The sequence below is a fragment of the Canis aureus genome, chromosome 8 (assembly GCF_053574225.1).
Source record: "Canis aureus isolate CA01 chromosome 8, VMU_Caureus_v.1.0, whole genome shotgun sequence".
NCBI classification, from domain to species: domain Eukaryota; kingdom Metazoa; phylum Chordata; class Mammalia; order Carnivora; family Canidae; genus Canis; species Canis aureus.
The window spans coordinates 8,417,491-8,445,443 of record NC_135618.1 but is presented as its reverse complement, the minus strand read 5'-3'; the positions used below and the strand labels follow the sequence as shown (position 1 = coordinate 8,445,443).

At 34.5% G+C, this 27,953-nt stretch overlaps 1 protein-coding gene across 3 annotated transcripts in view; it reads left to right on the top strand.

The window, feature by feature from the left end:
- The window catches only part of USP33 (ubiquitin specific peptidase 33), a 52,110-nt gene extending 27,060 nt beyond the window's left edge, over positions 1 to 25,050 (top strand). For 2 of the 3 annotated variants that reach the window (XM_077905101.1, XM_077905100.1), the window contains exons 8-24: positions 1,850 to 1,963; positions 3,137 to 3,215; positions 5,054 to 5,471; positions 7,260 to 7,400; positions 8,642 to 8,757; positions 9,841 to 10,013; positions 10,115 to 10,209; positions 11,046 to 11,079; positions 13,648 to 13,693; positions 14,151 to 14,331; positions 14,938 to 15,064; positions 15,682 to 15,851; positions 17,180 to 17,261; positions 18,008 to 18,116; positions 22,272 to 22,374; positions 23,404 to 23,472; positions 23,857 to 25,050. In XM_077905101.1, coding sequence (XP_077761227.1) covers positions 1,850 to 1,963; positions 3,137 to 3,215; positions 5,054 to 5,471; positions 7,260 to 7,400; positions 8,642 to 8,757; positions 9,841 to 10,013; positions 10,115 to 10,209; positions 11,046 to 11,079; positions 13,648 to 13,693; positions 14,151 to 14,331; positions 14,938 to 15,064; positions 15,682 to 15,851; positions 17,180 to 17,261; positions 18,008 to 18,116; positions 22,272 to 22,374; positions 23,404 to 23,472; positions 23,857 to 24,014 — 2,215 coding nt within the window. In that variant the 3' untranslated portion in view covers positions 24,015 to 25,050. The remainder of the gene's footprint in view (positions 1 to 1,849; positions 1,964 to 3,136; positions 3,216 to 5,053; positions 5,472 to 7,259; positions 7,401 to 8,641; positions 8,758 to 9,840; positions 10,014 to 10,114; positions 10,210 to 11,045; positions 11,080 to 13,647; positions 13,694 to 14,150; positions 14,332 to 14,937; positions 15,065 to 15,681; positions 15,852 to 17,179; positions 17,262 to 18,007; positions 18,117 to 22,271; positions 22,375 to 23,403; positions 23,473 to 23,856) is intronic. The other variant, XM_077905102.1, reaches the window with a different exon arrangement.
- Positions 25,051 to 27,953: the final 2,903 nt, after the last annotated feature.

Below are 27,953 nucleotides of genomic sequence, written 5' to 3'. Positions count from 1 at the left end.
TGCTATGAAAATATGCTTTTCTGTAGGTGGAAGAGTCTGTAATAAAGTATTCAGATTTTCTTTTTTACTTTTTTTTTTTTTAAGATTTCATTTATTTGAGAGAGAGAACGAGTGATAGGGAGGGGCAGAGGGGAGAAAGAGGGAGAGAGTGAAGCAGACTCCCTGCTGAGCAGGAAGCCTGATGTGGGACTCAGTCCTAGGACCTGGAGATCATGACCTGAGCTGAAAGCAGACACTTAACTGAGCCAACCGAGGTGCCCCTCTTTTTTTCAGAAAGAACGAGAGAGGGATCCCTGGGTGGCGCAGCGGTTTGGTGCCTGCCTTTGGCCCAGGGCGCGATCCTGGAGACCCAGGATCGAATCCCACGTCGGGCTCCCGGTGCATGGAGCCTGCTTCTCCCTCTGCCTGTGTCTCTGCCTCTCTCTCTCTCTCTGTATGACTATCATAAAAAAAAAAAAAAAAACGAGAGAGCACCCAAGTGGGAGTGGGGTTAAGGTGGGGGAGTGGCTGAGGGGGAGAGAGAGAATCTCAAGCAGCTCCATGCCCCAGCAGAACCTGGACACAGGGCTCAATCTCAGGGCCTTGAAATGGTGACCTGAGTGGAAATCAAGCTTAACCTACTAAGCCACCCAAGTGCGCCAGATTTTCTTTTTTCCTAATCATAGTTTTATAAAGTAGGTAGGGGCAGCATGGAATGCTCTGTAGACATCTGTTAAGTCCATTTGGTCTAACATGTAGTTTAAGTCCAGTGTTTCTTGATTTTCTGTCTGGAAGATCTATCCATGATTGAAGATCGGTATTGAAGTCCCCTACTGTTCCTGTATTGGTGTTTATTTCTCCCTTCAGATCTGTTAATACTTGCTATATATATTTAGCTGCCCCTGTGTTGGGTGCATAAATATTTAAAAATGTTATCCTCTTGATGAATTGATCCCTTTATCATTGTATAATGCTCTTCTTTATATCTTGTTACAGTTTTTTGAGTTAAAGTCTGCTTAGTGTAATATAAGTATAGCTACCCGTTCTCTTCATCTCCACTCACGTGGAGTATCTTTTTAGGATAGCTAGTTTGTTGCAGGTCAGGGCTTGGTCCTTTGTCCAGTCCATTTCCTGTAACAGTTTGAATAGATTCACTGAGGTTCCTTCCAGGTAAACATGCTCATAAAAGACAGTATTGCCTTTTAAATTGCTAACTTGAGCCACCAGATGGATAGTAGTATCACTTACAGAGATGTAGAAGCTTGGAGGAAGAATAGATTCATTCGAAAGTTAAATTTTTATCATGTTAAATTTGAGATGCTCATGACAGCCATCAGTTTGGGTATTTGATACAAATCTGGAGTTTAGATGAGACATTTGACTTTCATAAATTTGACTGTCTGACATGAGCATGAAAATTTAAGATCATCTCAGGAAAAGAGTATATAGAGAAGATAGGAAAAGTCATAGGATCAAGTGCTGAGGAACCTTAATATTTATGTGTCTGGTAAGAGCAGAAAGAACAATAAAGATGGAAAACAGTTGCCAGAGATGAAGAAAAGTAGAAAAGTTCATCGTTCAGGAGAAGGGTTGCTCAAGAATGAGGAGTGGGTTACCTGTAATAAATGCTGCTAAGGAGGAAGTGAGAGGTGTTGCCTGGACCTGGCAGCATGGAGGAGTCGGAGACGGTGGGGTCAGATTTGATTTGAATGGGTTGAACAAGATATATGAAGAAGTGAGTTGAAGCTATAAAAGGAAGCAGAATACTAATAGATATGGGGCTCTGTGTGCTGCCGGTTTGTTGACTGCCTGCAAGTCAGTATTGAGCTTTGAGTCCATTTTAACATTTTTCTTTCTTTTTTAAAATTAGCCCACCTTTGACACAGTTTTTTCTTGATTGTGGAGGACTAGCTCGAACAGATAAGAAACCAGCCATTTGTAAAAGTTATCTCAAACTGATGACAGAACTGTGGCATAAAAGCAGGTGTGTGCTTAATGTATTGATTCTCTTTATTATGTTTTTAAATATCAAATACTAAAAGGATGCAGGTACACATATATAGTTGAGTTGTAGAAATTCTTTATATATTTTGTATATTAACCCCTTATTTGAGATATCATTTGCAATATCTTCTCACATTTACTAGGTTGCTTTTTTGTTTTGCTGATGGTTTCCCTTGCTGTGTGCAAGCTTTTTATTTTTGGGTATTCAGTAGTTTATTTCTGCTTTGGTTTCCTTTGCCTGAGGAGTCATATCCCTAAATACATTGCTAAGGGCAATGTCTAAGAGATTATTGGCTGTTTTGTTTTAGGTGTTTCATGGATTCAGGTCTCACATTTAGGTCTTTAATCCATTTTGAGTTTATTTTTTTGTAAAAAATAGAGGATGATTTTAATGAGTTCTTTTGAGATATGAAGTAGATGTCATTTATCTCTCTAATGTTGAAGAGCCAGGATTTTCCATTGTCATTTATCCCCATTGGGTGTTATGCAGTGCTTCTACAGCCTCGACTGTTTCTAAGTTCCTTTCTGCATAGCTAGAACTACCCCTTAACTGTGTGCTTTAAGCTTCTTTTGCTGAATCATTAAGGTATTCCTGAAAATTTACCAAACTTCAGAAGTGTCAGTATGGAATTCTAAAAGTGGTTAAATCTCATTATTTGGTTGACTTTCATTAAGGTATTCCTGAAAATTTACCAAACTTCAGAAGTGTCAGTATGGAATTCTAAAAGTGGTTAAATCTCATTATTTGGTTGGCTTTTCATTTTTTGTTTTCATCGTTACGTGATGCCTGGTTCTAAAATCTTACATCAACTATACTCAAAAAAATATAATTCGGAAAAATCTTATTTAATGTATAATAATGTACTAGGTACATTTATCTTAATTATCCTAGGAATTTTACATAATTAAAATTTTGTTTTAAGTAATTATAAATATTTTTGAAAAAAAAATAGAGCATTAGGGTGGAGAGCAATTAAATATATCTTGAGTATCATTAGTAAGCTGTTCTGATGAGCCTATAAAACATAATACTGGGCAATTTTTAATGATTTTTTTTAAATACTTTTAATTTGACAGCTTGAATTCTTGATTGCTGATTTCTAAAATAAAAAGTAAAAATCACAAATTTCTTATTAAAAATTTTTTTACTCAGGCCAGGATCTGTTGTGCCTACTACTCTGTTTCAAGGAATTAAAACAGTAAATCCAACATTTAGGGGCTATTCTCAGCAGGTAAGTCTTCATTCTTTTATTCTTTCTCATTCATAACATTATCTATTATTATATTATATTATTATAGTTTGCAAATTGCTATTATGCATTGTTGTTTTTGTGTAATCATTTGCATTTTTTCATTTATAGTTTATTTCTCCATTGTTTTAGGATATCACTTCTTGTGTATTTACCAAGAATAATGACCTGTTATCATATTTTTAGTTTATATTTTTCCACCATGTAATTTTATATTTTTCTTGAAATTATTAAGTTTTGTGGTGAATAAATATTTCTCTTCTAGTGCTTTTAGCTTCAAAAAAGTTACACATCTAAAGATAAATTTTCACCTGTTTTATTTTCAAAATATTTAATTCTCTACATCTGTCATTTGTTTTGTTTTACAATCTAAATTTCATTTTTCACAAACAGCTAGCTAATTGTACCAAACTATAAATTTAAGAATTTTCTTATATGATTTTTAAAATTTCTTCTTTATTAGTTTTTATGCTTACATTAATATTTTATGGTGTCTATTTCTGGGCTTTCTTTCTTTTTTTTTTTTTAAGATTTTATTTATTTATTCATCAGAGAGAGGCAGAGACACAGGCAGAGGGAGAAGCAGGCTCCATGCGGGGAGCCTGACGTGGGACTGGATCCCGGGTCTCCAGGATCACACCCTGGGCTGAAGGTGGCGCTAAACCGCTGAGCCACCGGGGCTTCCCTATTTCTGGGCTTTCTAATTCATTTCATTGACTTGTGTTTTTTTTTTGGAGTAGTACCAATGGCAGCTTCAATTATTGTAACTTTATATATTTTCCTTTAATGTTAACACCTGGCTCTCACATATTTTTCCTTTTCAAAACAATACCTGTTCTGGTGCACTTTCTTTTTTTTTTTTTTTTTTTTTCTGGTGCTCATTCCTGGATCACCAGACATTGATTTAGTAGATGCAAGTTGGGTCTACAAATTTGTATTTTTCTTTTTTTTAAATTGAAGTATAGTTAACACACAATGTTGCATTTGTTTTAGGTGTACAGCATAGTGATTCGACAGTTTTACTTGTCGTAATATGCTCATCCATCACCAATACAGCTACCATTTATCACCCTACAGCACTGTTATGATGCCATTGACTATATTCCCTGTGCTGTACATTTTATCCCTATGATTTATCCATTACATAAATGGAAGCCTATACCTTCCACTCCTCCTCACCCAATTTGCCTATCCCTGTACCCACAAATTTGTATTTTTAAGAAGCAAAGTTGATCAAGAATTTTTCTTTTAGATATAGTACAAGATTGGATGAAACTTTATTTTAAGCCAGAATTATAAATTATTTGAATTTAGGACGTCTCTGAATTCTGATTGTCCTATGAGGCAAATCCATGTTTTCTTTATGCTTTCTCCATTTTCTAAAAATAGCAATACCAAAAGCTGACCTCTAGATCATCTTCAGTTTTTAAATTATTTCTGTTTTATTTACGTAATTTTTTAGAACTCACTGCTTCCCATCCCTTCAATGCCTGGTGTTTTTTTTTTTTTTTTTTTTAATTTTTTTTTTAATTTATTTATGATAGTCACAGAGAGAGAGAGAGAGAGAGAGAGGCAGAGGGAGAAGCAGGCTCCATGCACCGGGAGCCCGATGTGGGATTCGATCCCGGGTCTCCAGGATCGCGCCCTGGGCCAAAGGCAGGCGCCAAACCGCTGCGCCACCCAGGGATCCCCAATGCCTGGTGTTTTAATGCTACACATTTAGAAATCAGTTGATAAGCACATTTTGTATATTTTTTCTTAAGTTTCTACAAGCATATATTTTTAATGAAATGGTAATACCTATGTTGCTTATGTATTAGGATGCTCAAGAATTCCTTCGATGTTTAATGGATCTGCTTCATGAAGAATTAAAAGAACAGGTCATGGAAGTTGAGGAAGATCCTCAAACTATAACAACTGAGGAAACCATGGAAGAAGACAAGAGCCAGTCAGACGTAGATTTTCAATCCTGTGAATCTTGTAGCAGCAGTGATAAAGCAGAAAATGAAAATGGCTCTAGAACCTTTTCTGAAGATAATAACGAAACAACAATGTTGATTCAGGATGATGAGAACAATTCCGAAATGTCAAAAGATTGGCAAAAAGAGAAGATGTGCAATAAAATTAATAAAGTAAATTCTGAAGGAGAATTAGATAAAGATAGAGACTCTTTGTCTGAAGCAGTCGACTTGAACAACCAGGAAACTGTCAAAGTACAGATACACAGCAGAGCTTCAGGTGACAATTTAATACCTTGAAAATGGTAGCGTTTCATCCGTAGACAATGTGTGCAAGTTAGCATAATTGTCTTTAAGATTATATTTGTAATTTCACATTTTCTGATTTTTTTTGGGGAAAATTAGCATGGCATATGAGTAAAATAGAACACATTTCTAATTTACATGTTAATGTTCACAATCTGTAATTAGCATAATAAAAACAAAATAGACTAATGAATAACTTTAGCTTAATATTTTGTGTGCAGTATGTCACATTATATAAATCGCTTTTGAAGAAAGAAGGAATTAAATAGTTGTCACTTTTGGGCTTCAAGCTAGTAGAGTTAGCAATATTTGCATGTGAGTATTAATGTCATTTTATGCAGATGTCTCTTGAGATCCTGGGGAAAAAGGAAAATAACTCAAATTGCAATTTTGTAATCTTACATACTTTTCGATTTAGATTGCTGTCATTGGAATGATACCAGCTAAGAAATATTTGGCATATGTTTTGATGTAGGAATTTAACTATAATGAACTGTGTTGATAGATTATACCATAATACTAGTCAGTGTTTTGAAAAGAGCAAGTGGCCAGATTAAAGATAATTGAGTTAGGTTGCTTTGCATTTTACTTTCATTTCTTCAAGACTTAATTTATCTGGCTTAATATGATATCTAGTTTTCTAAAGCACATAAAAAAAAAAATGCCAGAAGTTTAAATTATCTGATCTTAAAGTAAGTGGCAGACAAGTAACAAAAAAATTTATCTTCTGTAATTTCTAAAGAATGAAACAACTAAACAATTTATTTAGGTATTTAATAAACCAAAAATCCTTGAGGAAAAGATATTTCCTTGAGTATGGGAATACTAGTGGTTCACCTGTGTACAGTGCATAAATGAGTTCTAATCAGGAAAACATGTTAGATTCCTTAATTATGGTAGCCTTATGTTTAGAAGTTTAGATGTGTTTAGAACTTGGTTAGTCAATAAGTATATGAAATGTCAGTATTGAAAGCATCAGCCTCAGCTGCTGTAGACTGCTGTTCAGGCCTTGCTTGTCAAAAGCCTGATTAAGGGACATAGTTCTTTATTTTTCCAAAGCAGGCTTGTTTTTATACATAGTGACTAAGTGATGACCTAGATCAGGGATCTAAGCTTTTACATGTTACAAAGACCTGATTTAAAAGTGTGACCAAGACCATCTATGGCATAAAAAACTTAAAATCACAGTCCCTTGCTCTGGAATCTCTTATATCCTAGGACTCTAACAGCAAACTCTCAAGATAGCTGTCATGAAGCTTTTATTTTCCTGATTCATAATTACCTTCTTAAAAAGGTCCTTTCCTGATAAAGAACTGTATTTCCTTTTATCACAGTAAGAATAAAATAATTTGTGATTACTTTATGCCTAAATTACTTCTTAGATTTTGATTATAATGTTAGTTTGAGAGAATAACCTTTTATTTTCTCCTACATGGTTTTAAAGTTTTTTAAAAAACTATTATAAATATTAAAAAATACTAAAATAGAACAAAAACAATCCTCTTTGGTTTTATGTTTTCCATGGCTCACTTCCTGAATTGCCTAGGGCAGTAATGTGTTACAGCATTATTCAGATTCCTAGGTGGAAAAATCACTGTTATTTTGCTTAGCAAGGACTTTGTCTATCAGATATTTCACTTGACAGTTATTAATGTGAATTGTGTTCGAAATCTCAAATGAAAAAAACCTTTAAATTAATATTATTTGATAAATGGGATCATTTTAATATTTAAGATAATAATACGAATTTTAAATATTACAGAATATATTACTGATGTCCATTTGAATGACCTGTCTACATCACAGATCTTACCATCAAATGAAGGTGTTAATCCACGATTATCAGCAAGCCCTCCTAAATCAGGCAATTTGTGGCCAGGATTGGCATCCACACACAAAAAAGGTAGAAGTTTCAGTTACTCAGGTTCCTTTGCTTTGATAATTTAAAGTGTTAATTATGAAATATTATTTAGTACTTTAAAATTGACAACATTATTTTATACAACCATGATTTGAAATTTTTGTGTGTGTTGCACAAATTTACATACAGTAGAATTCACTCTTTTGGTGTAGAGTTCTGAATTTTAATACATGCATAGACTATTGTTACCACCACCACAAACAGAATATAGAACAGTTTTTAACATCCCAAGAATTCCCTTATATTACCCTTTTGTAACCTCTCCCTAAACCTTAATTAACCCTTTTGATCTGTTCTCTATTACTATTGTTTTGCCTTTTCTAGAATGTCATATAAATGAAATTATATAGTCTTTTGGAAACAGGCCTTTTTCACTTAGTGTGATGCATTTGAGGTATAGTCATGTTGCACATCTGAATAGTTCCTTATTATTACGTAGTAGTATTTTATTATATGACTACTGTTTATTCATTCACTCTGAAGAACATTTGAATTGTTTCTAGTTTTTGGCAATTATGAATAATGCTGCCATAAACAGTTTTGTACAGGTTTCTGTGTGAATATAAGTTTGTCTAGAGTAAACACCTAAAAATGGGGTTATTGGGTTTTACATTGGTTTATGTTTAAAGTTATGGAATTGTTTTCCAGAATAGCTATATAATTTCGCATTCCCACTTGGCTGTGAATGAGAATTCCAGTATTATAAAATGTAAAACTCTAAAACTCTTAGGAAAAAAACATAGGAAGGAGGAAATGTGTTGCTGACCTTGTGTTAGAAAGTTTTTTAAAGACAGTAAAAGCAATATTCTTAAAAGAGAAAATTAATTTCTTTGGCAAAAGATACTATTAAGAGATTGAAAAGACAAGATTGGGAGAAAATACTTGTAAATCGCATATCTGACAAAGGATTTATATCTAGAATATATAAAAAACTCTCAAAACTTAATTATAGAATCCATTCTTCAAATAAAACCTTACTTGGATCCAAAAACAAGTAAAAGCAAAATTAATCAGATTTAAGTCAAGCTAACAAGACTGAACACACCTATTTCATCTTGGTTTCTCTTAGGGATTTTTTTTTTTTAAAGTAATTCTCTGGAATGGTACTTGGACAAATTTTCATTAGCATAGTAAATTATATTGTTAAGGATTCCAGAGAAAAATGCTAAAGGAACTACCTTGATATTTAAAAAAAATGTTTTACACTTGTTTTTCAATCCTAGCTCAATCTGCATCATCTCCAAAGAGAAAAAAACAGCATAAGAAATACCGAAGTGTTATTTCAGACATTTTTGATGGAACAATTATTAGTTCAGTGCAGTGTCTGACTTGTGACAGGGTGAGTATGAGGGAGTTATAATACATAGGGAATTTCTGTCAAATAATCTTTTAAAACAAAAAAACCTGACGAATGGAATGAAAAGTTTAATATTTTCTCCTTGCTGCTGATGGTTATACATGTATTTCTTGTGTTTACATTAGTATAAATTAATTCTAGGAGTAAAATTTGTTTTTTTGGAGGCAATAGGCAATATCATTTTGAAAGGATGGATCTTGGCCTGTCATTAGACAGGCATGCATCTACAGCAAGAAATAACTCAGTTCTTCATCTCTGGTCAGATATAAAGGTGATGTGTTGCTCAGCAACAGTAAGTGATAACACATGCATATTCTCTCAAGGCTGGCAAAATTAATATGCTGGGAAACTGTTGCTATTCACAGCCATAAGGCTGTGAATGTATCTTCTACATTTGGTGGTATGGCTTATAAATATTTTCTTATGTTAAGATTAGTGCTCAGATAATGAAGGTAATGTCAGATTCATACACATGAGCATAAATTAAAACATGAGTTCTTTTATCATATCTCTAAATCTCAGAATTAAGGAATATACAATGACTTCTCTCAAAAAAACCCTCAAAAACAAGTTTTCAATTATTGTATTAGGTTCTTAAGTCGAATCACATGGCTTTCAATAGGATCACTTTCATGTACGCTCTTTGGGTACCAAATATTTAAATGGGATCATCCTAAAATGTTTTCAGCTATTTAAAAATTACATGATAGGTTTTACATCTTTTTGGAAAAAATTTTAAAAACTATCATGAGAGATCATTTCCAAAAATAAATGCAGTAGTAGTGCTTAAGAGTCTGATACTGAGTCTATAGTGTCTGGATATATATCTCTATGCCACAGTGTCCTTGACTGATGGGGATGTTGGTAGTCACCTCATAAGGCTTCTGCAAAGATTAAATTTAGAACAGCACCTGGTACAGAGCAAGTACTTTTGCTATTGCCATTACTATGTTAATGAGTTTTTCATTTTTTGCCTATGAATTGCTTTGCACAGTCTAAGATTTGTTCTCATAAATGTTTGTGTTGAAGTATTTTCATTCCACTTTAAATATGAAACAATTTTAGGTATCTGTAACCCTCGAGACCTTTCAAGATCTGTCCTTGCCGATTCCTGGCAAGGAAGACCTTGCTAAGCTGCATTCATCCAGTCACCCAACTTCTATAGTCAAAGCAGGATCATGTGGCGAAGCATATGCTCCCCAAGGGTGGATAGCTTTTTTCATGGAATATGTGAAGAGGTACGTATGCATTTTCTTTGTATTAATCAATTGTTAAAACTGCTGTTTCTGCTCTACTGGCAGAACACTTGCTTTTTTTTTTTCTGTCAATAATGTTTCAGGTTTGTTGTCTCATGTGTTCCTAGCTGGTTTTGGGGTCCAATAGTAACCTTGCAAGATTGTCTTGCTGCCTTCTTCGCCAGAGATGAACTAAAAGGTAAGAAATATGAAACAGTTTTCATCTATGGCTAAATTCTTGTGAGTGATCTAAAATACTAGTGGGACTAAATAGAAGACGTATTTATAAAAGCCAAGGTTTAAGGTGGCTTACACAGTACCTGCCCGTAACAGCATAGTTACCAGTATCTCCCATGGTAACGTAAGGAACATAAATCATATCCTGAAATAGTTTATACAGATTTCTGGAGTATAAGACAATATGGTAAGTGAGGTGCCTTAAAACTGCTCTGGGATTCAAAGAAGGGAAAATTCGACCCTTATAAAAGAATTGTATATGTGGAGTACTCTGCATTCCTCTATAATATTTAAGATATGCCAGTGTTTTTGTGTGTTCATCATCTTGCTAGGATATATAACAGTCAGTAAAGTTTGTTGAGTGAATAAATGCAAAGGATGGAATTTGAGGGGATCCCTGGGTGGCTCAGCGGTTTGGCACCTGCCTTTGGCCCAGGGCGCGATCCTGGAGACCCGGGATCGAGGTCCGCGTCGGGTTCCCGGCATGGAGCCTGCATCTCTCTCTGCCTGTATCTCTGCCTCTCTCTCTCTCTCTATCATGAATAAATAAATAAAATCTTAAAAAAAAAAAAAAAGGATGGAATTTGAGATAGGCCTTCAAGACTGAAAAGAGAAAGAGGTGAGGATATTTTAGGCAAGGTAAACATCACGAGCTGACTCTTGAGCAGAAACTAAAAATGTGAGCCTTGTATTACTGTGCTGCAAAATCAGCATGTGGCAAACCCCAAGAATTGCAGAACCAAAAGAAAATAACTTACTTTTACTTGAGAGGAATGACTGGGTCTGTTCTATTTCCAGGTGACAATATGTACAGTTGTGAAAAATGCAAAAAGTAAGTGTCATTGACCATGTTTTGAATCATACATTTTGTATCATAAATGGTATTTTTCTCGGTTGTTTGAATTGGGTATGTGAAGCTAATTTTGCACCTTATTTAAAAAAATGAAGGCTAGTAAACTTTGTCCCTAGTAAAAATAGGTCGTCGTATAAAACAAATTTTAGGTAAAAGTTTGACAAATTTAACAGGCTTATCTAAGAAGTGAAAGTTTATATATGTATTTTGAGATATAAAATAACTGTAATTCTACATAAACATTTTCTAAATATGGTATAAAAGATATACTAGGGTGTATAACATATATTTTCATTATATAAGTTTTGCCATCATATAAGGTAGTGTTCTCTTCTGAATTACCGTGTTAACAGACTAGACCAGGAAGTCAAAGTGACCATAAAGGTACATAGTTTCAACTCTGTATAAAATTCAGAAAGGTTATAGCAACTTTGATGTTACCTGTTGTATGATGGGAGAATAGGTTAAGAAGAGGATAGTATTATTTCTTTGCATCTGCTAGATGCCTTTTAAATGTCTTATAATAAATTCAAGCTTTTAAGGCCTCTTGGTGGTAAGTTAGAAAAGAAAAATAGCTGGAGAATTGAAGGCAGATATGTTTGTGTGAACTGGGAAATTTTTCTGAATCTCTCTAGTAGAAAAATAATGGTGTCCTAATAACTAGAACCTTCATAATAACAAACATCTGTCTGGTTAGCAATAACTCCAGGAAAGGTTGATCTGTAACTATTGGTTCTCATAACAAAGAGGAATGGTATATTGTTTGGTCCATGAGGATGAAAAGTTATTTTGTACAAGAAAAAAACACCTCTAATAAATTGAGAAGTATTTATTTGTCCTGAGAGCTGTAGCTAATAGCTGAAGAGGGAGTTGGCCTGGAGGGGGAACTTTCCTTGAAAAGCAATATTAACTAGGAAAAAGATAATAGTGAAGATGGAAAAGAACCTTGCATCTGCCCCAAATCCACAGTATATATCTGTCAACTGTACATTAATACTGATCATTAAAAATAGCCATTCTTGAACTCAAGTTACGTGTTTCCACATACAAGAATAAGGGTTATTTTGCCAGAGTGGGAGTGAGGAGAGGGCGGAAGGGGTGAAGAGGGTCAAAAGGTACAGATTTCTAAGGTTGATGGAAAATAAACAGTTTCTAAAAAAAAAAAAAAAAAGGTATAGATTTCAGTTACAATCTAAGTCATGGAGATGTAATGTGCACCATAGTGACTATAGTTAATAATACTGTATTTCATATTTGAAAATTTTTAAGAGGGTAGATCTTAAAAGTTTTCATTCATTATAAGAAAAAAAATTTGTGGCTATGTATGGTGGTGATAACTAAAATTATTGTAGTGATCATTTTACAATGTATACAAATACTGAATCCTATTGTACACTTGAAAGTAATACAGTGTTACATGTTAATTATACCTCAATTAAAAATAATACTAAAATTTAAAGAATAAAGGTTATATATTTTTTAAAAAGAATAAAAGTTACAGGGGCACTCCGCTGGCTCAGTTGGTGGAGCATGCAACTCTTGACCTTGAGGTTGTGAATTCAGCCCCATGCTGGGTATAGAGATTACATAAAAACAACAACAACAACAAAATCTAAAAAAAAAGAAAAGAAAAGAATAAATGTTATAATACACTGACCGGGACGGCCCACGTGGCTCAGTGGTTTAACACTGCCTTTAGCCCAGGGCCTGATCCTTGAGATCCAGGATCGAGTCCCACGTCGGGCTCCCTACATGGAGCCTGCTTCTCCCTCTGCCTGTGTCTCTGCCTGTGTCTCTCTCTCTGTGTCTTTCACACATAAATAAAATCTTTAAAAAATATAATAATAATACACTGACCTGACCAAACAATTTATAAAATTGAGATTTTATTTTACCCAGTTTTACTTGATATCTGAATGTTATAAAGACACAGTCAGACCATAACAGCATTTTTTTTTAAGATTTTATTTATTTATTCATGAGAGACGCAGAAAGAGGCAGAGACACAGGCAGAGGGAGAAGCAGCCTCCATGCAAGGATCCTGATGTGAGATCCAATCCCGGATCCTGGGATCACGCCCTGAGCCAAAGGCTGATGCTCAACCGCTGAGCCACCCAGGTGTCCCAGCATATTTGTTTAAAAAAAAGATTAAAAAAAATAATAATTTTTATCAAATAATTAACAACTCCCTAAATTTTTATTACTGATATCTTAGTTTAAATATATCTTTTTTAAAGTAAGGGGTTCCACTGTTTCATTAGTATATATTTTTAAATGGTAGCATATCATTTAGCAGTGAGCATTTTTTGTCCTTGTGTTTTCTAGAAGATTCTGCTACATACTTAAAAATACCAGGGGTGCCTGGGTGTCTCAAGTCGGTTGAGCATCTGGATCTTGAGGTCAGGGTCATGAGTTCAAGTCCTGCGTGGGGCTCCACACTGGGCATGGAGCCTACTTAAAAAAAAAAAAACTAAACTAAACTAAAACCTTTGTGGATTCATATGGGAAACGGGTTTACTTAAATTTGTTTTTTCTCTTTCTCCTCAGGTTAAGGAATGGAGTAAAGTTTTGTAAAGTACAAAAATTTCCTGAGGTATGGACTTTATTATTAATTGGGTTTATTTTGTGTTGTAGGAACAGGAAACAGTAACATAATACCTTGTTAGCATAGTTTTTTTTTTTTTTCTTGTTAGCATAGTTGAAGAATGGAGTGATTCCATTGACCAGGGTCTGTGTTTATGCCCTATTAGAATTATCCATTTTTAAGATACTAGGTTACATACCAACTAGGTACACTTATCTGTAAAACTGTTGAACACAGTTTAATCAGACATTGTAGGATCTTGAAGGTATAAAATATAAAATTAGAAAAGCTAGGAGTTGTGAACGTAGGAAGAATCAGGTTTTACCGTTTCTACACTTTAATGTCTCTGGAATCAGGTTATAATAATTGCATGGAATGTTTAACCTTGACACTTAATTCAATATCTAGATTTAATAGACTCCTTTATCTAGCATACAAAACAACAGAATTTTAAATTCTCTTTTAGATTTTATGCATACATCTTAAAAGATTCAGACATGAACTGATGTTTTCCACCAAAATCAGTACCCATGTTTCATTTCCGCTGGAAGGTCTGGATCTTCAGCCATTTCTTGCTAAAGATAGTCCAGCTCAAATTGTTACTTATGACCTTCTGTCAGTCATTTGTCATCATGGAACTGCAAGTAGTAAGTATATAGGTCTCACATATGTCTAGATGAAAAAAAAAAAGTAACTATCTGAATTGATTTCTTAAATAAAATTTGATTAAATAAAAATATAAAAATAGACATATTTAATTTTGGTTGTTAAAAACAGAAAATTTCGGGAAATTGAGTAATTTTGCTACAAAGTTGAAATATTGGAAATTATATTTTGTATAAAATTTAATAAGGATTTTAACACATTTTTTGCACTTTTAAAAAATTATATTTTTGTCCTTATTTTCATTTCAAGTGGTGGTGAGGATATACACTGGAAAAAAATATGAGCATAGTTCTCTGCTAGGAACTGAGGATTCAAAAAGTACTTTAATTCTTGGAGCACCTGGGTGGCTTATTCGTTTAGGCATCTGACTTTGGCTCAGGTCATGATCTCAGGGTCCTGAGATCGAGCCCCTTGTCAGGCTCCCCACTCAGTGGGAACTCTGCCCCTTCTCTGCTTGTGCTCTTTCTCTCCACCCTCTCTCCCAAATAAATAAATAAATAAAATCTTTAAAAATAAAGAAGTACTCTAATTCTTGTGTTTAACTTTGTGTTACTGAAATTATTTAAATTTTTTCAATTCAAATTCAGGTGGACACTATATTGCCTACTGCCGAAATAATTTAAATAATCTCTGGTATGAATTCGATGATCAAAGTGTTACTGAAGTTTCAGAATCTACTGTACAAAATGCAGAAGCTTATGTTCTTTTTTATAGGTAAGGAAGTAATTCTCACAGGCTAGTTTGACAAATACGGAAGAACATCTCAGTTTCGGGGTTATAACTTTTAAGACTTAAAAATGTATTGCTGAGTAAAGATTAGAAACTGTTTTACTCTCATTTTATTTTGTGAGTAAAGTGCAAGGTTGCATGCAGAATGATCTTTTCTTAGGAAAATGTTAAATCATTGAGTTGAAGGGCAAAGGAATAGATCTTGCTTTAGAAAAAAGATTGGTTTTGATAAATTAGGTGCTGGCAGTAGGAGTAAAGTGCCAGATTTTCTCCTAAAATAGCTAATAAAGAAGGTATTACTATACAAATGGATGTTTGATATTTTTCAGTATCTTGTAAAAGATTAAATACTAGCTACTGAAAGAAGAAAACATTATTTAGATCTTACTAGCAAATATTTGAGTGCCTACTGTGTACCCGTAGTTAGGTGGATACCAGTAGTTACCATACACGGTTGCTCTTTAGGGGTATATAATGTAATTAAGGGGTGATACAGCATTTATTTCTCTTAAATAATTCCCAGGCCTAATAAGATTCATAATGTTACATAGTCTGATGGAGTAAAATGCATATTAAGCTTAATGAATTGTTGTCCTTAACAGGAAAAGCAGTGAAGAGGCACAAAAAGAGAGACGAAGGATATCCAATTTATTGAACATAATGGAACCAAGTCTCCTTCAGTTTTATATTTCTCGACAGTGGCTAAATAAATTTAAGACCTTTGCTGAACCTGGCCCTATTTCAAATAATGATTTTCTCTGTATTCATGGAGGTAAGAAATTTTGTAATGGAAAGTAGTGGTAGGGGTTTGCTGTTAAAATAACTTCCACATTAGGAAGAGCCCAGAGTTTTTCTCTTCCCCTTATTTCTCTTTTCTTCATCTACAACAGTCTAACTAAATGTGTTTAATTTTATAGTTCCAGAAATTGGCTTTGTTTTGATTTATAGGCAGTCTGTAGCCTCTTCATAGAAGAGATATTCGTTGAGTACTTATTCCAAACCCTGTGCTAGGCCCCAAAAATACCAAAGATACTATTTCTGTTCTCTTAACTCTTAATTTCATAGTAAGACAGATATATACACAGCCAGTTATGGTACAGTGAGCACTTCTATAATGGATTATTTTTCTTGGCTGAGAGGCATTCAGCTGCCAACTATATCCATGATTCTTATCCGTTTGTCTAAATTAATAGGTGGCGCTTTCCCTAAGTAAGTAAATATACTTGGAATTTAACAAAAAAAAGCCTCATAGAGTTACTTGCTATATTTAACTTAAGCCTTTGGTGATCAGCTATGTCCATGTTTGTACACATGATAAATAACACCTTAGTGTAACACCTTGATTAAATTTCATGATTGAATACTCAGTATTCTTATAATGAACTATTTTTGTAGTGAAACCATATAAATAGTAGGAATATCCTGTAGTAGAGAAACCTAAACCTTGAAATGTTTCTGTAAGTGAATTTCTCTGTTTGCCCACTTGAACTACTAAAATAAGGCTCTTCCAGTTCTGAATCTCCCCATGAACTTTTAATGGTATTTATCTTGACTGCCTTTTATTATTGGTAGGTATATAAGTGCCTTATTTCTTTTGCTAGCTCAAGCTTCATGAAGGAAAGATTCTTTTATTTTTCTTTGATTTCTCTCACTACATAGTCAAACTTTAGTAAAGATTTACATAAGTTATTTGAAGATCTTGGTTAGGTGATTTTTCTCTGTTTCAAGAAATATGTTCATTTTTAGTAATGTAATCACCAGGGATGCCTGGGTGGCTCAGCGGTTGGGCATCTGCCTTCAGCTCAGGCTGTGATCCTGGAGTCCCAGGATCGAGTCCCACATCGGGCTCTCTGCATGGAGCCTGCTTCTCCCTCTGCCTGTGTCTCTGCCTCTCTCTCCCTGTCTCTGTGTCTCATGAATGAATATATAAAATCTTTAAAAAAAAAAAAAAAGAATGTAATCACCAGAAATGCTAATACTTAATTTTTAAGACTAATGATTTAAAAATGCCAGTGATTAATTAGTTTAAAAATGAGTTGAACCTTTGAAAGTTGTATAAGGCAGTTTAAGACTGAGACACACCCATCTGAACTTTTTTAGGTGTTCCTCCACGAAAAGCTGGTTATATTGAAGATCTGGTTTTGATGCTGCCTCAGAACATTTGGGATAACCTATATAGCAGGTTTGTTTTTTTAAATTAGACAATGTGGTATTGTGAAAATCAGTTGGTGAAACTCGTTAAAAAGGAATTGTATCATTTTATATATGTTCCTTGTGCTTTATGTTGCTTATGTAGAAAATCCTGTTTTCCATCGTGAAATTTGAAGAGGAAGACTTTGTAGTTAATGTGGCTCTAGTTTGGATAATGTAATTCTAACTTTTATGTTTCAGTTATCTGTATCTGGAAAAGCATATGGTGATATTTAACTCTGAAATTTTATAGTTTTAAATTTTATTTTAAAACATTTCATTTATAATTTCATTTATAATTACTCTGTTTTCTTAGTTAAATATTGAAAATAATTCATTCCATGAATTCTTGAGAGGCCAGGGAAAGCCTCTTTCTGATTAAAACTTATAATGACTATGGCTCCACTGAACTAAGATTTATATGTTGTACTGTACTTTTTGAAAGCCACTTCCTTTACTTTGTGTTGTTGCCTTTAACATATTTAGTAGCAGAAATAGCTGTAAGGGAAAGTTTAAATATAAAGCAAGTTAGTCAATAAATTGAGTCATTGACTCTGATAAACATAAATCAAGTTATAATCCTGCGATTTTTTTACATTAGTTTAATTATGACAGATTTTTTTGTGGGGATTTATTATTTACTAGCTATTTAGACATTGACTAAAAGTTGGAGACAAATTTCCTAGAACATCAGCTTTCTTCAACATTATCATAATTATTAAATTCTTCATGCTTTAGGTATGGAGGAGGACCAGCTGTCAACCATCTGTACATTTGTCATACTTGCCAAATTGAGGCGGAGAAAATTGAAAAAAGAAGAAAAACTGAATTGGAAATTTTTATTCGGGTAAAAGTGATGCTTTTTGAATTGTAAATATGATCTAGGATAAAGAACTTACAATTAGCAGAACTATTATTATGTTAACTCTATTAAGGAACTGGTTAGATGAAAGAGTTGTAATAGATTTTTTAAGTGTTCTGGATGTATAACAGGTCACAAATTCTAGTGAGTTAAGTTCTCCTTTTGTGGGGTTTTATTTTCATGGTTGGTAATAAATTTTGTTTTATGGATTGGCACTGGAAAGAAATCTCCTATTGAAATGGTAAAGTATAGGTTTCCTTTAGTTAGTGTTTTTCTTAAAGCATCTACCCAGACTGCATTCTGTACTTCCATCTTTTTGTGAAATATAATACTGTTTTGTGAGACTGTCTATACTTACAAATATACCCCTCAAAATGAGTATCTTGCATTCCTTGATTGCAAGCAATAGGCTGAAAGTGGTCACACAGTCAATAGGAAGAGCTAATAAACAATTAGGCTTTTCTTGTTTCTTTGCTGTTTTTTTGTTGTTTTTTTCTTTTTTTTTTTTTTTTTTTAGAAATAAATCTATTTGATCTTTTTAAGGAAGGGTAAATTATATCTCTGCAGTTATCACATTAGTTACCAATACAACAGAATTAGCCTTTGACAGCTTTAAAATACATCAGATTATCTACTTTTTGAAGAGGATCAACATGCAAGTAAATTAAAAATCATTTAAATGTGGGGGAGTAGGAGATACAGGCTCTGGTTATGGAATGAGTAATTCGCAAGAATGAGAGGCACAGCATAAGGAATATAGACAATGATACTGTAATAGTGATGGATCAAGACAGATGGCAGCCACACTTGAGGTGAACACAGAATGATGTATAAATTCACAGAATTACTGTGTCCTACGCTTGAAGCTATGATATAATATTGTGTGCCAGTTCTACTCAGAATCATTTAAATGTGTATATGTTGACCAAATGACCTTCCATATATACAAATTCGTGGTTTTTCTTTGGGCTCAGAACTATTTGACGGTGTTAGGCTCTGATGTGTTTTTTTTTTAAATATTTTATTTATTTATTCATGAGAGACACACAGAGAGAGAGGCAGAGACACAGGCATAGGGAGAAGCAGGCTCCATGCAGGGAGCCCGACGTGGGATTCGATCCCGGGTCTCCAGGATCGCGCCCTGGGCCAAAGGCAGGCACTAAACCGCTGCGCCACCCAGGGATCCCCAATCCTGAGTGTTTACTCCAGAGAAATGAAAACTTACATTTATAAAACCTGTACACAGGGGGCACCTGGCTGGCTCAGTAAGTAGAACATTTGACTCTTGATCTTGGGGTCATGAGTTCAAGCCCCATGTTGGGCATAAAGCTTACTTTAAAAAAAAAAAAAAGTAAACGAGAAAAAAAACCTTACACACAGATGTTCATAGCAGTATTGCTTATAACTGATCAAAACTGGAAACAATTGAAATGTTATCAGCTGGCAAATAGATGAACAAAATATGATAGCTCTGTAATGGAAAAGTACTGGCAATAAAAAAGATGAGACTATTGATGCGTGCAGCAACGTTGAACCTCAGAAACATTATGCCAAGTGAAAGAAGACAGATGTGAAGAGGCTATGTGATGTCAAATTCCATTTATGTGAAACATCTGAAAAATAGGAAACAATGAAGGCAATGTAAATCAGTGGTTTCCTGGGGCTAAGAGCAAGAGATGGGACCACAGAAACTGTAGAGTGGTGCAGGGGAACAATCTGGGGTGTCAGAAGTATTCTAAGCTGGCTTGTGGTGGTAGTTGCAAGACTATAAATTTACCCCCCTCTCCCCCTTTAACAACAAAACAATGTGTTAGTTATAAAACTTAACACTGGAGTACAAATATAGGTGCCCTTGGTAGACCGGGACTTAGGTAGAGTTTCTGAAAAATTGAAAAAGTAGATAGGATCAGACTGAAGAAACAAACCAAAGGCCACAGGAAATGACCTCACAGGTTTCAAGCTTGAAAGTGGCAAATACCAATAATAGCCTCAGCATTCTGCCCTTTGCACTGAACAAGGCAGCAAGCGTAAAGGTTTCTGCTTGGATAGAGCAGTAAATATGGAGACTTAGGTCAGTTGAAGAAGGAATTATCTTAGCTCCTAATACAGAGAATTGTAATATCTTAAATTATGCTTTAAAATACATAAATTAATCCTCAGGGAAATACATAAGGATATTACACCATAAAAACAAAACAGAACTCCATAGATGGATTGATTGGAAAGCAACATAAATATTGTTGGAGCGCAAATGAAAATGAAGTACATTTCCTAAAATGAAGCACAAAGAAAACAGATGGAAAGTTTTGAATATTGGGTAGACCTAGAATCCAGTGTTTTCCTAATAGGTATTTTAGAAGAGAATGGCAGGGGAGGGGAAGGGGCACAACTTTTAGGAAACCGGTGTAGAGAAATTTCCCAGAGCTAGGGAAAAACATGTATCTTTAAATTGATGAGGGGGATTGTAGTTAACTAAATATTTAAAAAGCCCCACCTAGACACTTAGGAAATATCCTGATGTCAGAGATGAAGTCCTAAAAATGTCCAAACCTGGTAATGCTATAAATTAAATGGATTCGTCTGGTAGGATCAGTCTGACACTACATTTCAAAAATCTCAGTTTTCTAGGGATAAGTTGTGCATCATGGAAAGTCCTAACTCTTAATTCTCTATTTTGAGACATACATGCTTTGATTTCTGTGTTAACCATCAAACAGCCACAGCATTTTTCATTGCCTTTCATTGTTCTACGGAAGCAACTACTGTGTATCCCAGAAGTATCCTTGCCCTCAAATAACTTACATTTAATAAATAAATAATATATATTAAAAGGTAATGAGTTCTTTGGAAAAGGAAAGAAAAACAAAAGAGGGATGACGAGTACAGTGATAAAGAGAGGTATCAGGTGTATTTTTAAATAGGGTGGTCAAGATAGGCCTTAGTGAGAAGGTGACATTTAAGTAAAGACTTGAAGGAGGCAAGGGAACTATTTAGATGTGTGAAAGGAAAGGATAGTCATGCAAAAGCTTTAAGAGGTAGGAAAGTAACTGCTTGGTTCTGGGAATAACAGGTCTGTATGACCGTGAGTGAATAAATGAGGAAAGTCTTAGAAGATGAAGTCAAATCATGGAGCCAGATCATGGAGGTACTTCTGTGCTATTATGAGGATCTTTGGTGACAACGGCAGGGTTTTATAAAATTTGATTATAAGAGAGACATGATCTGAACTTGGTTGTCTTTGTCCTCAGATAATATGTATTATAGGCATTTAGTTAGCCCCATAATGAAATATTTTTAGGAGTCTCACTGTCTTTCCACATTAGTACAGTGAGGTAGATTTCAGATACCCTTCATTTTCCTTAGGCTCCACCTTTCTTTCTGTATCAGTTATTCTATCCTTTGGGCTTCTTTAATCGAAAGCAGTAGAAACCACATTGGCTAACTTAAGCAAAAAAGAAATTTATCAAAAGGAAAAACTGAATAACCAGTTCTCCAGAATTTCAGGAACCACGCTGGCCCTGGGTATGTAGCTAACAAAGTTGACATTGGAGTGACTTCATTCTCACCATTAGATCACTCCTGAATATTTCCATTTCTGGTAGCGTATTGCCTCGTTGAGTCACATACCCATTTCTTTAGGCCTTAGAAGAGGAAGTGGAACATCTTTAGGGGCCTTAGTCTCGCCACATTAAGAATTTGTCCTGTACATATATGTATATTGCTTGTGAAACAACATGTACAAGATTATTCATTGCAGCATTGTGTTTGTGATAGCAACATGTCCACCAGTATCTTCAGTGAACAGAAGTAAAGGGTAGACCGTGGATATGGTATATTTAAATAAAATTTACACATTTGATTGTTAATAAGTATGTGGAGTATTTATTGTTTTGAAGACTTGCCTTGACCCATTTCGACTTATCCAGTGTCTTATTCTTCTTTTGTGTGTGCTTGTTTTGAGACATAACCTAGACTTACTTGTTCATTAATATGTATTACAGTGGTACTAAGATAACTTAGCATCAGTGTACATCTCATTCTTTAGGAGGAATTGGCCTTAGCAAATGCTAAAGTAGAATGGTTGTATTGTTCTGCTATAAGTTCTACATATTAGGTGACTGATTTTTTTCCTCCTTGTAGCTCAACAGAGCATTCCAAGAGGAGGATTCTCCAGCTACTTTTTATTGTATCAGTATGCAGTGGTTTAGAGAATGGGAAAGCTTTGTAAAAGGTAAAGATGGAGGTAAGTAGTTAACTGAAAAATGAAATTCTTTGCTGATTTTTTATTTGACAAATATTTTTTGAATATCTATATGCACTTGGGATTGTACCAGTGAAAAAAAGAGAAAAAGATCCCTGAGGGCAGGGCTTGTATTCTAGTTTGTTGTTTTAAACCTATTTCATGACTTACAGCATATTCATAGCAGGACTAAAGGAACTGAACAAAATTAGTCTGTAATTTTAATATTGAAAAGTCAAAAAAATCCACCCAACAGTAAGATTGGTTACATAATGGTTTAATTGTTACTGTGACATACTATGTGGACTTTAAAAATAATTTTTGTGACAGTGTGTAATAATTACAGAGATGTTGATATGTTGAAAAAGTTTGCAATACTGCATTCATAGTTTCAATTTTTTATGTTTAAAAAAATGGGAAACATATGCAAAAGAAAAAGACCACAAAGATACTGAAATTGCTTATCTTTCTGTAATGGGATGACAATATTTTTCTTTCTTATGCCTTTTTTTTTGCAGCTTTTTTTTTTTTTTTTTTTTTTTTTACAGCTTTTGATAATGAACATGCACTGTACTTTTGTATTCAAGGGGAAGCAGGTTTTTTTTTTTTTTCTTAAAAAAGGGATGTATTTTAACATTTCATTTTATGCTTTATTGTCTTCAGTTTAATGACAATTGGAAATAAATGAACAATTACATAATTTCTTTTTTAAATTATAAAAGAATTGTTCTTTTATAGCATTAAAAGTGCATCTTAACCTGTGATCTTTAAATGGATAATTAAGAGTGAGAATTTGGATGGTAGTGAGAGCCTTTCTCCCTTCTTTCTTGGTTCTGTTTTGGGGGGAACTAAGACCCAAAAAGAAAGACACTCAGAAGATAGTTAAAAATTGACTATAATAATCTGACAAAAAAAAATCAATTTGATTATATTGTTACATCTCTCAATTATTTTAGGCACAGAAATACATTTCTTTGGTGCATTTCTTTGAAAAGTATGCATTTTAGTCATTTGTTTTTCCTTTTGACTTAGATCCTCCAGGTCCTATTGATAACACTAAAATTGCAGTCACTAAATGTGGCAGTGTGATACTCAGGCAAGGTAAGTTGACTGATATTTAAGCCATTTGACCCTGTTAATAATATATCTTTATTAGCCATCATTGCTAGTTTTTTACCCAGCTCAGTGGTAAAATTCATTCATGAAGTCAGACAAATAGTCGAAAAGCTGCCAGTGTTTGTTATCTGAGGAAAGGTTTTAAAGCTGTTGATAGGAGCTAGGAAAAAGTACTTCTTAAGAAACACTATAATGTTGCATAATGTTGCATTATAACAATATGGGCTGTTAGTTTGGAAATACATGTTCCCAAAGTTCTCGGTTATCCCTGGAGGATTCATGCTGGGGCAGGGGCTATATAATGAAGGTTTTGCAATATGAATATGTAGGTTTGTAAATATTATTCTTTCTATTTGCACTTAATTCTAGGAGCAGATTCTGGTCAGATTTCTGAAGAAACATGGAATTTTCTACAGTCTATATATGGTGGAGGGCCTGAAGTTATCTTTCGACCTCCAGTTGTTCATGTTGACCCTGATATACTACAGTCAGAAGAAAAAATTGAAGTAGAAACTCGGTCTTTGTAATTTTGGGGGTGTAGAGAGTTCTAATGAGAAATCATTTTTATTTCCTCTCATATACACATGCAAAAACATTCCTAAAAGCATGTTTATTTTCTTGATTTTTAATATTTTATTCCTTCTTACTGGGCATTATGGAAGAATGTGTTAAAATGTGTCATATACTACAGGTTGGTATATTTAATGCTAGATAACTTACCATAAAGTCTTTCAGTGTAATATTTTTGAAAGAGAAGGGATAATAGTGATCATTTGGTAATCAGTAGGTTATCTTTGATCTTTATACTACATGCACATCCATAATCTCCTTTGTAGTTTTGTAAATACTTTTGCTTTGGAAACTTTTTCATTACCTTAAAACACCATAACTGTGACCAATCTTTTCAGTTCTCCAAAAACCTAATTTAATTGTATAGTTTTGACATGGCTTCATATAATAAAGAGCCTATTTTAAATTGAGAGTTGTAGTCAGAAAAATGTTAATTTCCTAAAGCTCAGGAAACATTAGGGTGTCACTTCTTTTGCACTGCAGCATATAAACTAGCATATTAATATTTACAATATGTCTTTTTGAATGTATCAAGGATGTATTTAGTTTGAGTGGAATTTGTGTCAGCAGATATCCGTAACTTATTGCCTCTTATATTGTAAAATGTTAAACTTTAATTCCTATAATCCTGGATAGTATTCATTAATATCAGTAAAAAACTTAGAGTTAGTTTTAGGGCACTTTTTATTTTGGGAGCATGAAGTATGGAATGTGTTGATGAGATTGTTGATAAAGCTGAAGCCACTTGCAAAATGATTTTTTTAATGAAATGCATAAAGTCTTTTTGGATAATATAGTATGCACCGCTGTTTGCTTGATTATGTGATGTCAAAAGTTTAACTATATTCCAAGTACAAAAAAAAAAAACAAACTGGATTACTTTGAGGATGTTCACTAGCATTCACAATGGGTTTGTTTTGGTGTGGGGCAGCTGCCACCAGCTAAAACAGTGTTGTTAATAGTAATTCAATAAAAATGATTTTAAATGTATAACTTGGATGTTGAATTTATTTGATGGATATTAAGGGCGAAAGGTATAAAGTCTGTTAATATTATAATATCTTCCTGTTATTTCTTAATTAGAGGCATGCAAACTAAGTCACTTGGCATAGTATTTCAAGTTTTGATGTTTAATGAAATGATGAGCTTAATCAGCCATTAAGATGTGTTTCAATTTTTAAAAAATATATATAGTTTTTAGTTTTCTTCTGCCTCACAATTACAGTATGCTCCTCTTCATGGATTGAGTGATATTCCTGATCTATTTCTGAATCACCAGCGTTTACTGTAATTTTGGCATTAGGAGATATTCAAAAGTTTGTTTTTATTTTTTATTTATTTTTATATTTTATTTTATTTTATTTATTTTATTTTATTTTATTTTATTTTTTAAAAGTTTGTTTTTAATACTCCTTGCCATTTATTGGATATTTATGATGTTTCAGTCACCCTACTAAAGTGCTTTACTTATATTTAATCCTTATTACAACCTTATGTTAGGCCAAGTGGCTTGCCCCAAATCACACAGCAAAGAAATAGCAACTAGAGTCAATGTAACTTCATACCAGCGCTATTAATTAATCACCATTATATAATGTCTCCCAATGAATTCTTTTGAAACAGATTATAGGATTAGTCATATTTGGTAGCAGCATTACTATTAGAACAAACTTTGGAATATTATGTGTGGTTAACTGGATCAGAAAGAGGCAATTTCCCTGTATTTTGAAGCTATTCCCCTCTCTGAGAAGTTTGAGTATACTTGTTACCATTTTGAAGGGTTGCAGGTGAGGGGGATTAGGTAAAAAACTATTTCTTTAGGGGAAAAAAACTCAGGCTATTCAAGACTATTTTAATAACACAACTACTACTAATCACTAATGCTGAATTCTTAGCAAATGTTAGGCACTAGGCTAACCATATTTATAGATTCATATGCCCAAGCACACAAAACTAAGTGTCAGAATTCAAACTCAGATGTGTCTGATTCCAAAATCTGTGCTTCTCTCAGAAGTCACAAGTAAATTTCCAATTAGAAAATCCAATTACTGGGCAGCCCAGGTGGCTCAGCAGTTTAGCACTGAGCCCAGGGCCTGGTCCTGGTCCTGGAGACCTGGGATCGAGTCCCATGTTGGGCTCCCTGTGTGGAGCCTGCTTCTCCCTTTGCCTGTGTCTCTGCCTCTCTCTCTCTCTCTCTGTGTCTCTCATGAATAAATGAATAAAACCTTTAAAAAATCCAATTACTGTTTCTCAGTGACTGCTGTACCAGAAACTTCCCTCTTTATTTTTTTTTAAGATTTTATTTATTTATTCATGAGAGAGAAAGGCACAGACAGGCAGAAGCAGGGTCCATGCAGGGAGCCCGACGTGGGAATCGATCCTGGGTCTCCAGGATCGCACCCTGGGCTGAAGGCAGCGCTAAACCGCTGAGCCACCAGGGCTGCCCAAAACTTCCCTCCTTAAACTTGTATGGTACTATTTTATCCATTTTTTTCCCTCTGCATATCTGCTTGTTTAGGGAGTTCATTCACTCCCTTGCTTCTAGATATCACTTTATTTTAAAAGTAATCTTTAGATACAATGTGGGGCTCGAACTTAAAACCCCAAGATCAAAAGTCACATGCTCCACTGACTGAGCCAGCCCGGTGCTCCTCAGCTGTCACTTTTTTTTTTTTTTTTTAAAGATTTTATTTATTTATTTGAGAAGGAGAAAGCAAGCGATCCCTGGACCCTGGTATCATGACCTGAGTGGAAGGCAGATGCTTAACGGACTGAGCCACCCAAGTGCCCCTAGCTGTCATCTGTAAAAATGATTCTCAAGTTTGTTTCACTACTTAATAATATCTCTTCTAAACTCTAGTCCCACATTAAGGAGAGCACTTTGATGTAATGAGCACTGGGTATTATATAATACTGATGAATCACTGCTCTCTACCTCTGAAACTAATACATTATATGTTAATTAATTGAATTTAAATTAAACCCAAAACCCTCTAGTCCCAAATTTCTAACTCCATGCCAAATATATCTGCTCATGTCAGTCACCTGAAACTCAACAATTTGGAAGAGCAGTATAGCTATTAATCCAGAGCCCAGTGTATTGGTTACTTTTGCTGCAATAATGCTATGTAACAACCACAAAAACTCAGTGGTATACAAAAACATTTATTTTCCAAGTTTGTGGAGTTCAGCTACTCAGGCCTTGGGTGATCTTGGCTGAGCTCACTCATGTATTTGCAGTCAGTTGGGAGTTGGCTAGGCAGGTCTTGTGACTTTGGCTGAGCTCACTCATTTGAGTGATCAAATGTATTTGACTGACTGTTGGCTGAGCCACAACATTTATCTCCATCAATCATTGTTGGGCTGTTTCTTGTGTCCTTCACCAGGCTAACCCAGGCATGTTCTCTTGGTCATAGCAGAGGAACAAGTTGTTTTCAAGCCTCTGTGTCCTACCTACTAATATCTCATTGGCCAAACCAAGTTATATGGTGCAATCTAGAAACAAGGGAGGCTGGAATAAAATCTACTTTTTAAAAAAATTTTTGTTTATTCATGAGAGGGAGAGAGGCAGAGACATGGGCAGAGAGAAGCAGGCTCCTCGCAGGGAGCCCGATGCGGGGCTTGATCCCGGGACTCTGGGATCACACCCTGAGCCAAGGCCGATGCTCAACCGCTGAGCCACTCAGGCGTCCCTAAAATCCACTTTTAGTGAGAGGAACTGCAAAGTCACTTGGCAAAGGGTGTGGATGCAGAGAGATACGAACAATTAAAGCTACTAATGCAATCTACTGTAGTTAAGTTGCTCACGTTTGAATACCACTCTGCCACTTACTCGCTGTATAACCTTGACAAGTTCCCTGACCTTGGTCTCCTCCTCTGCAAGGCAGTTATCTGCC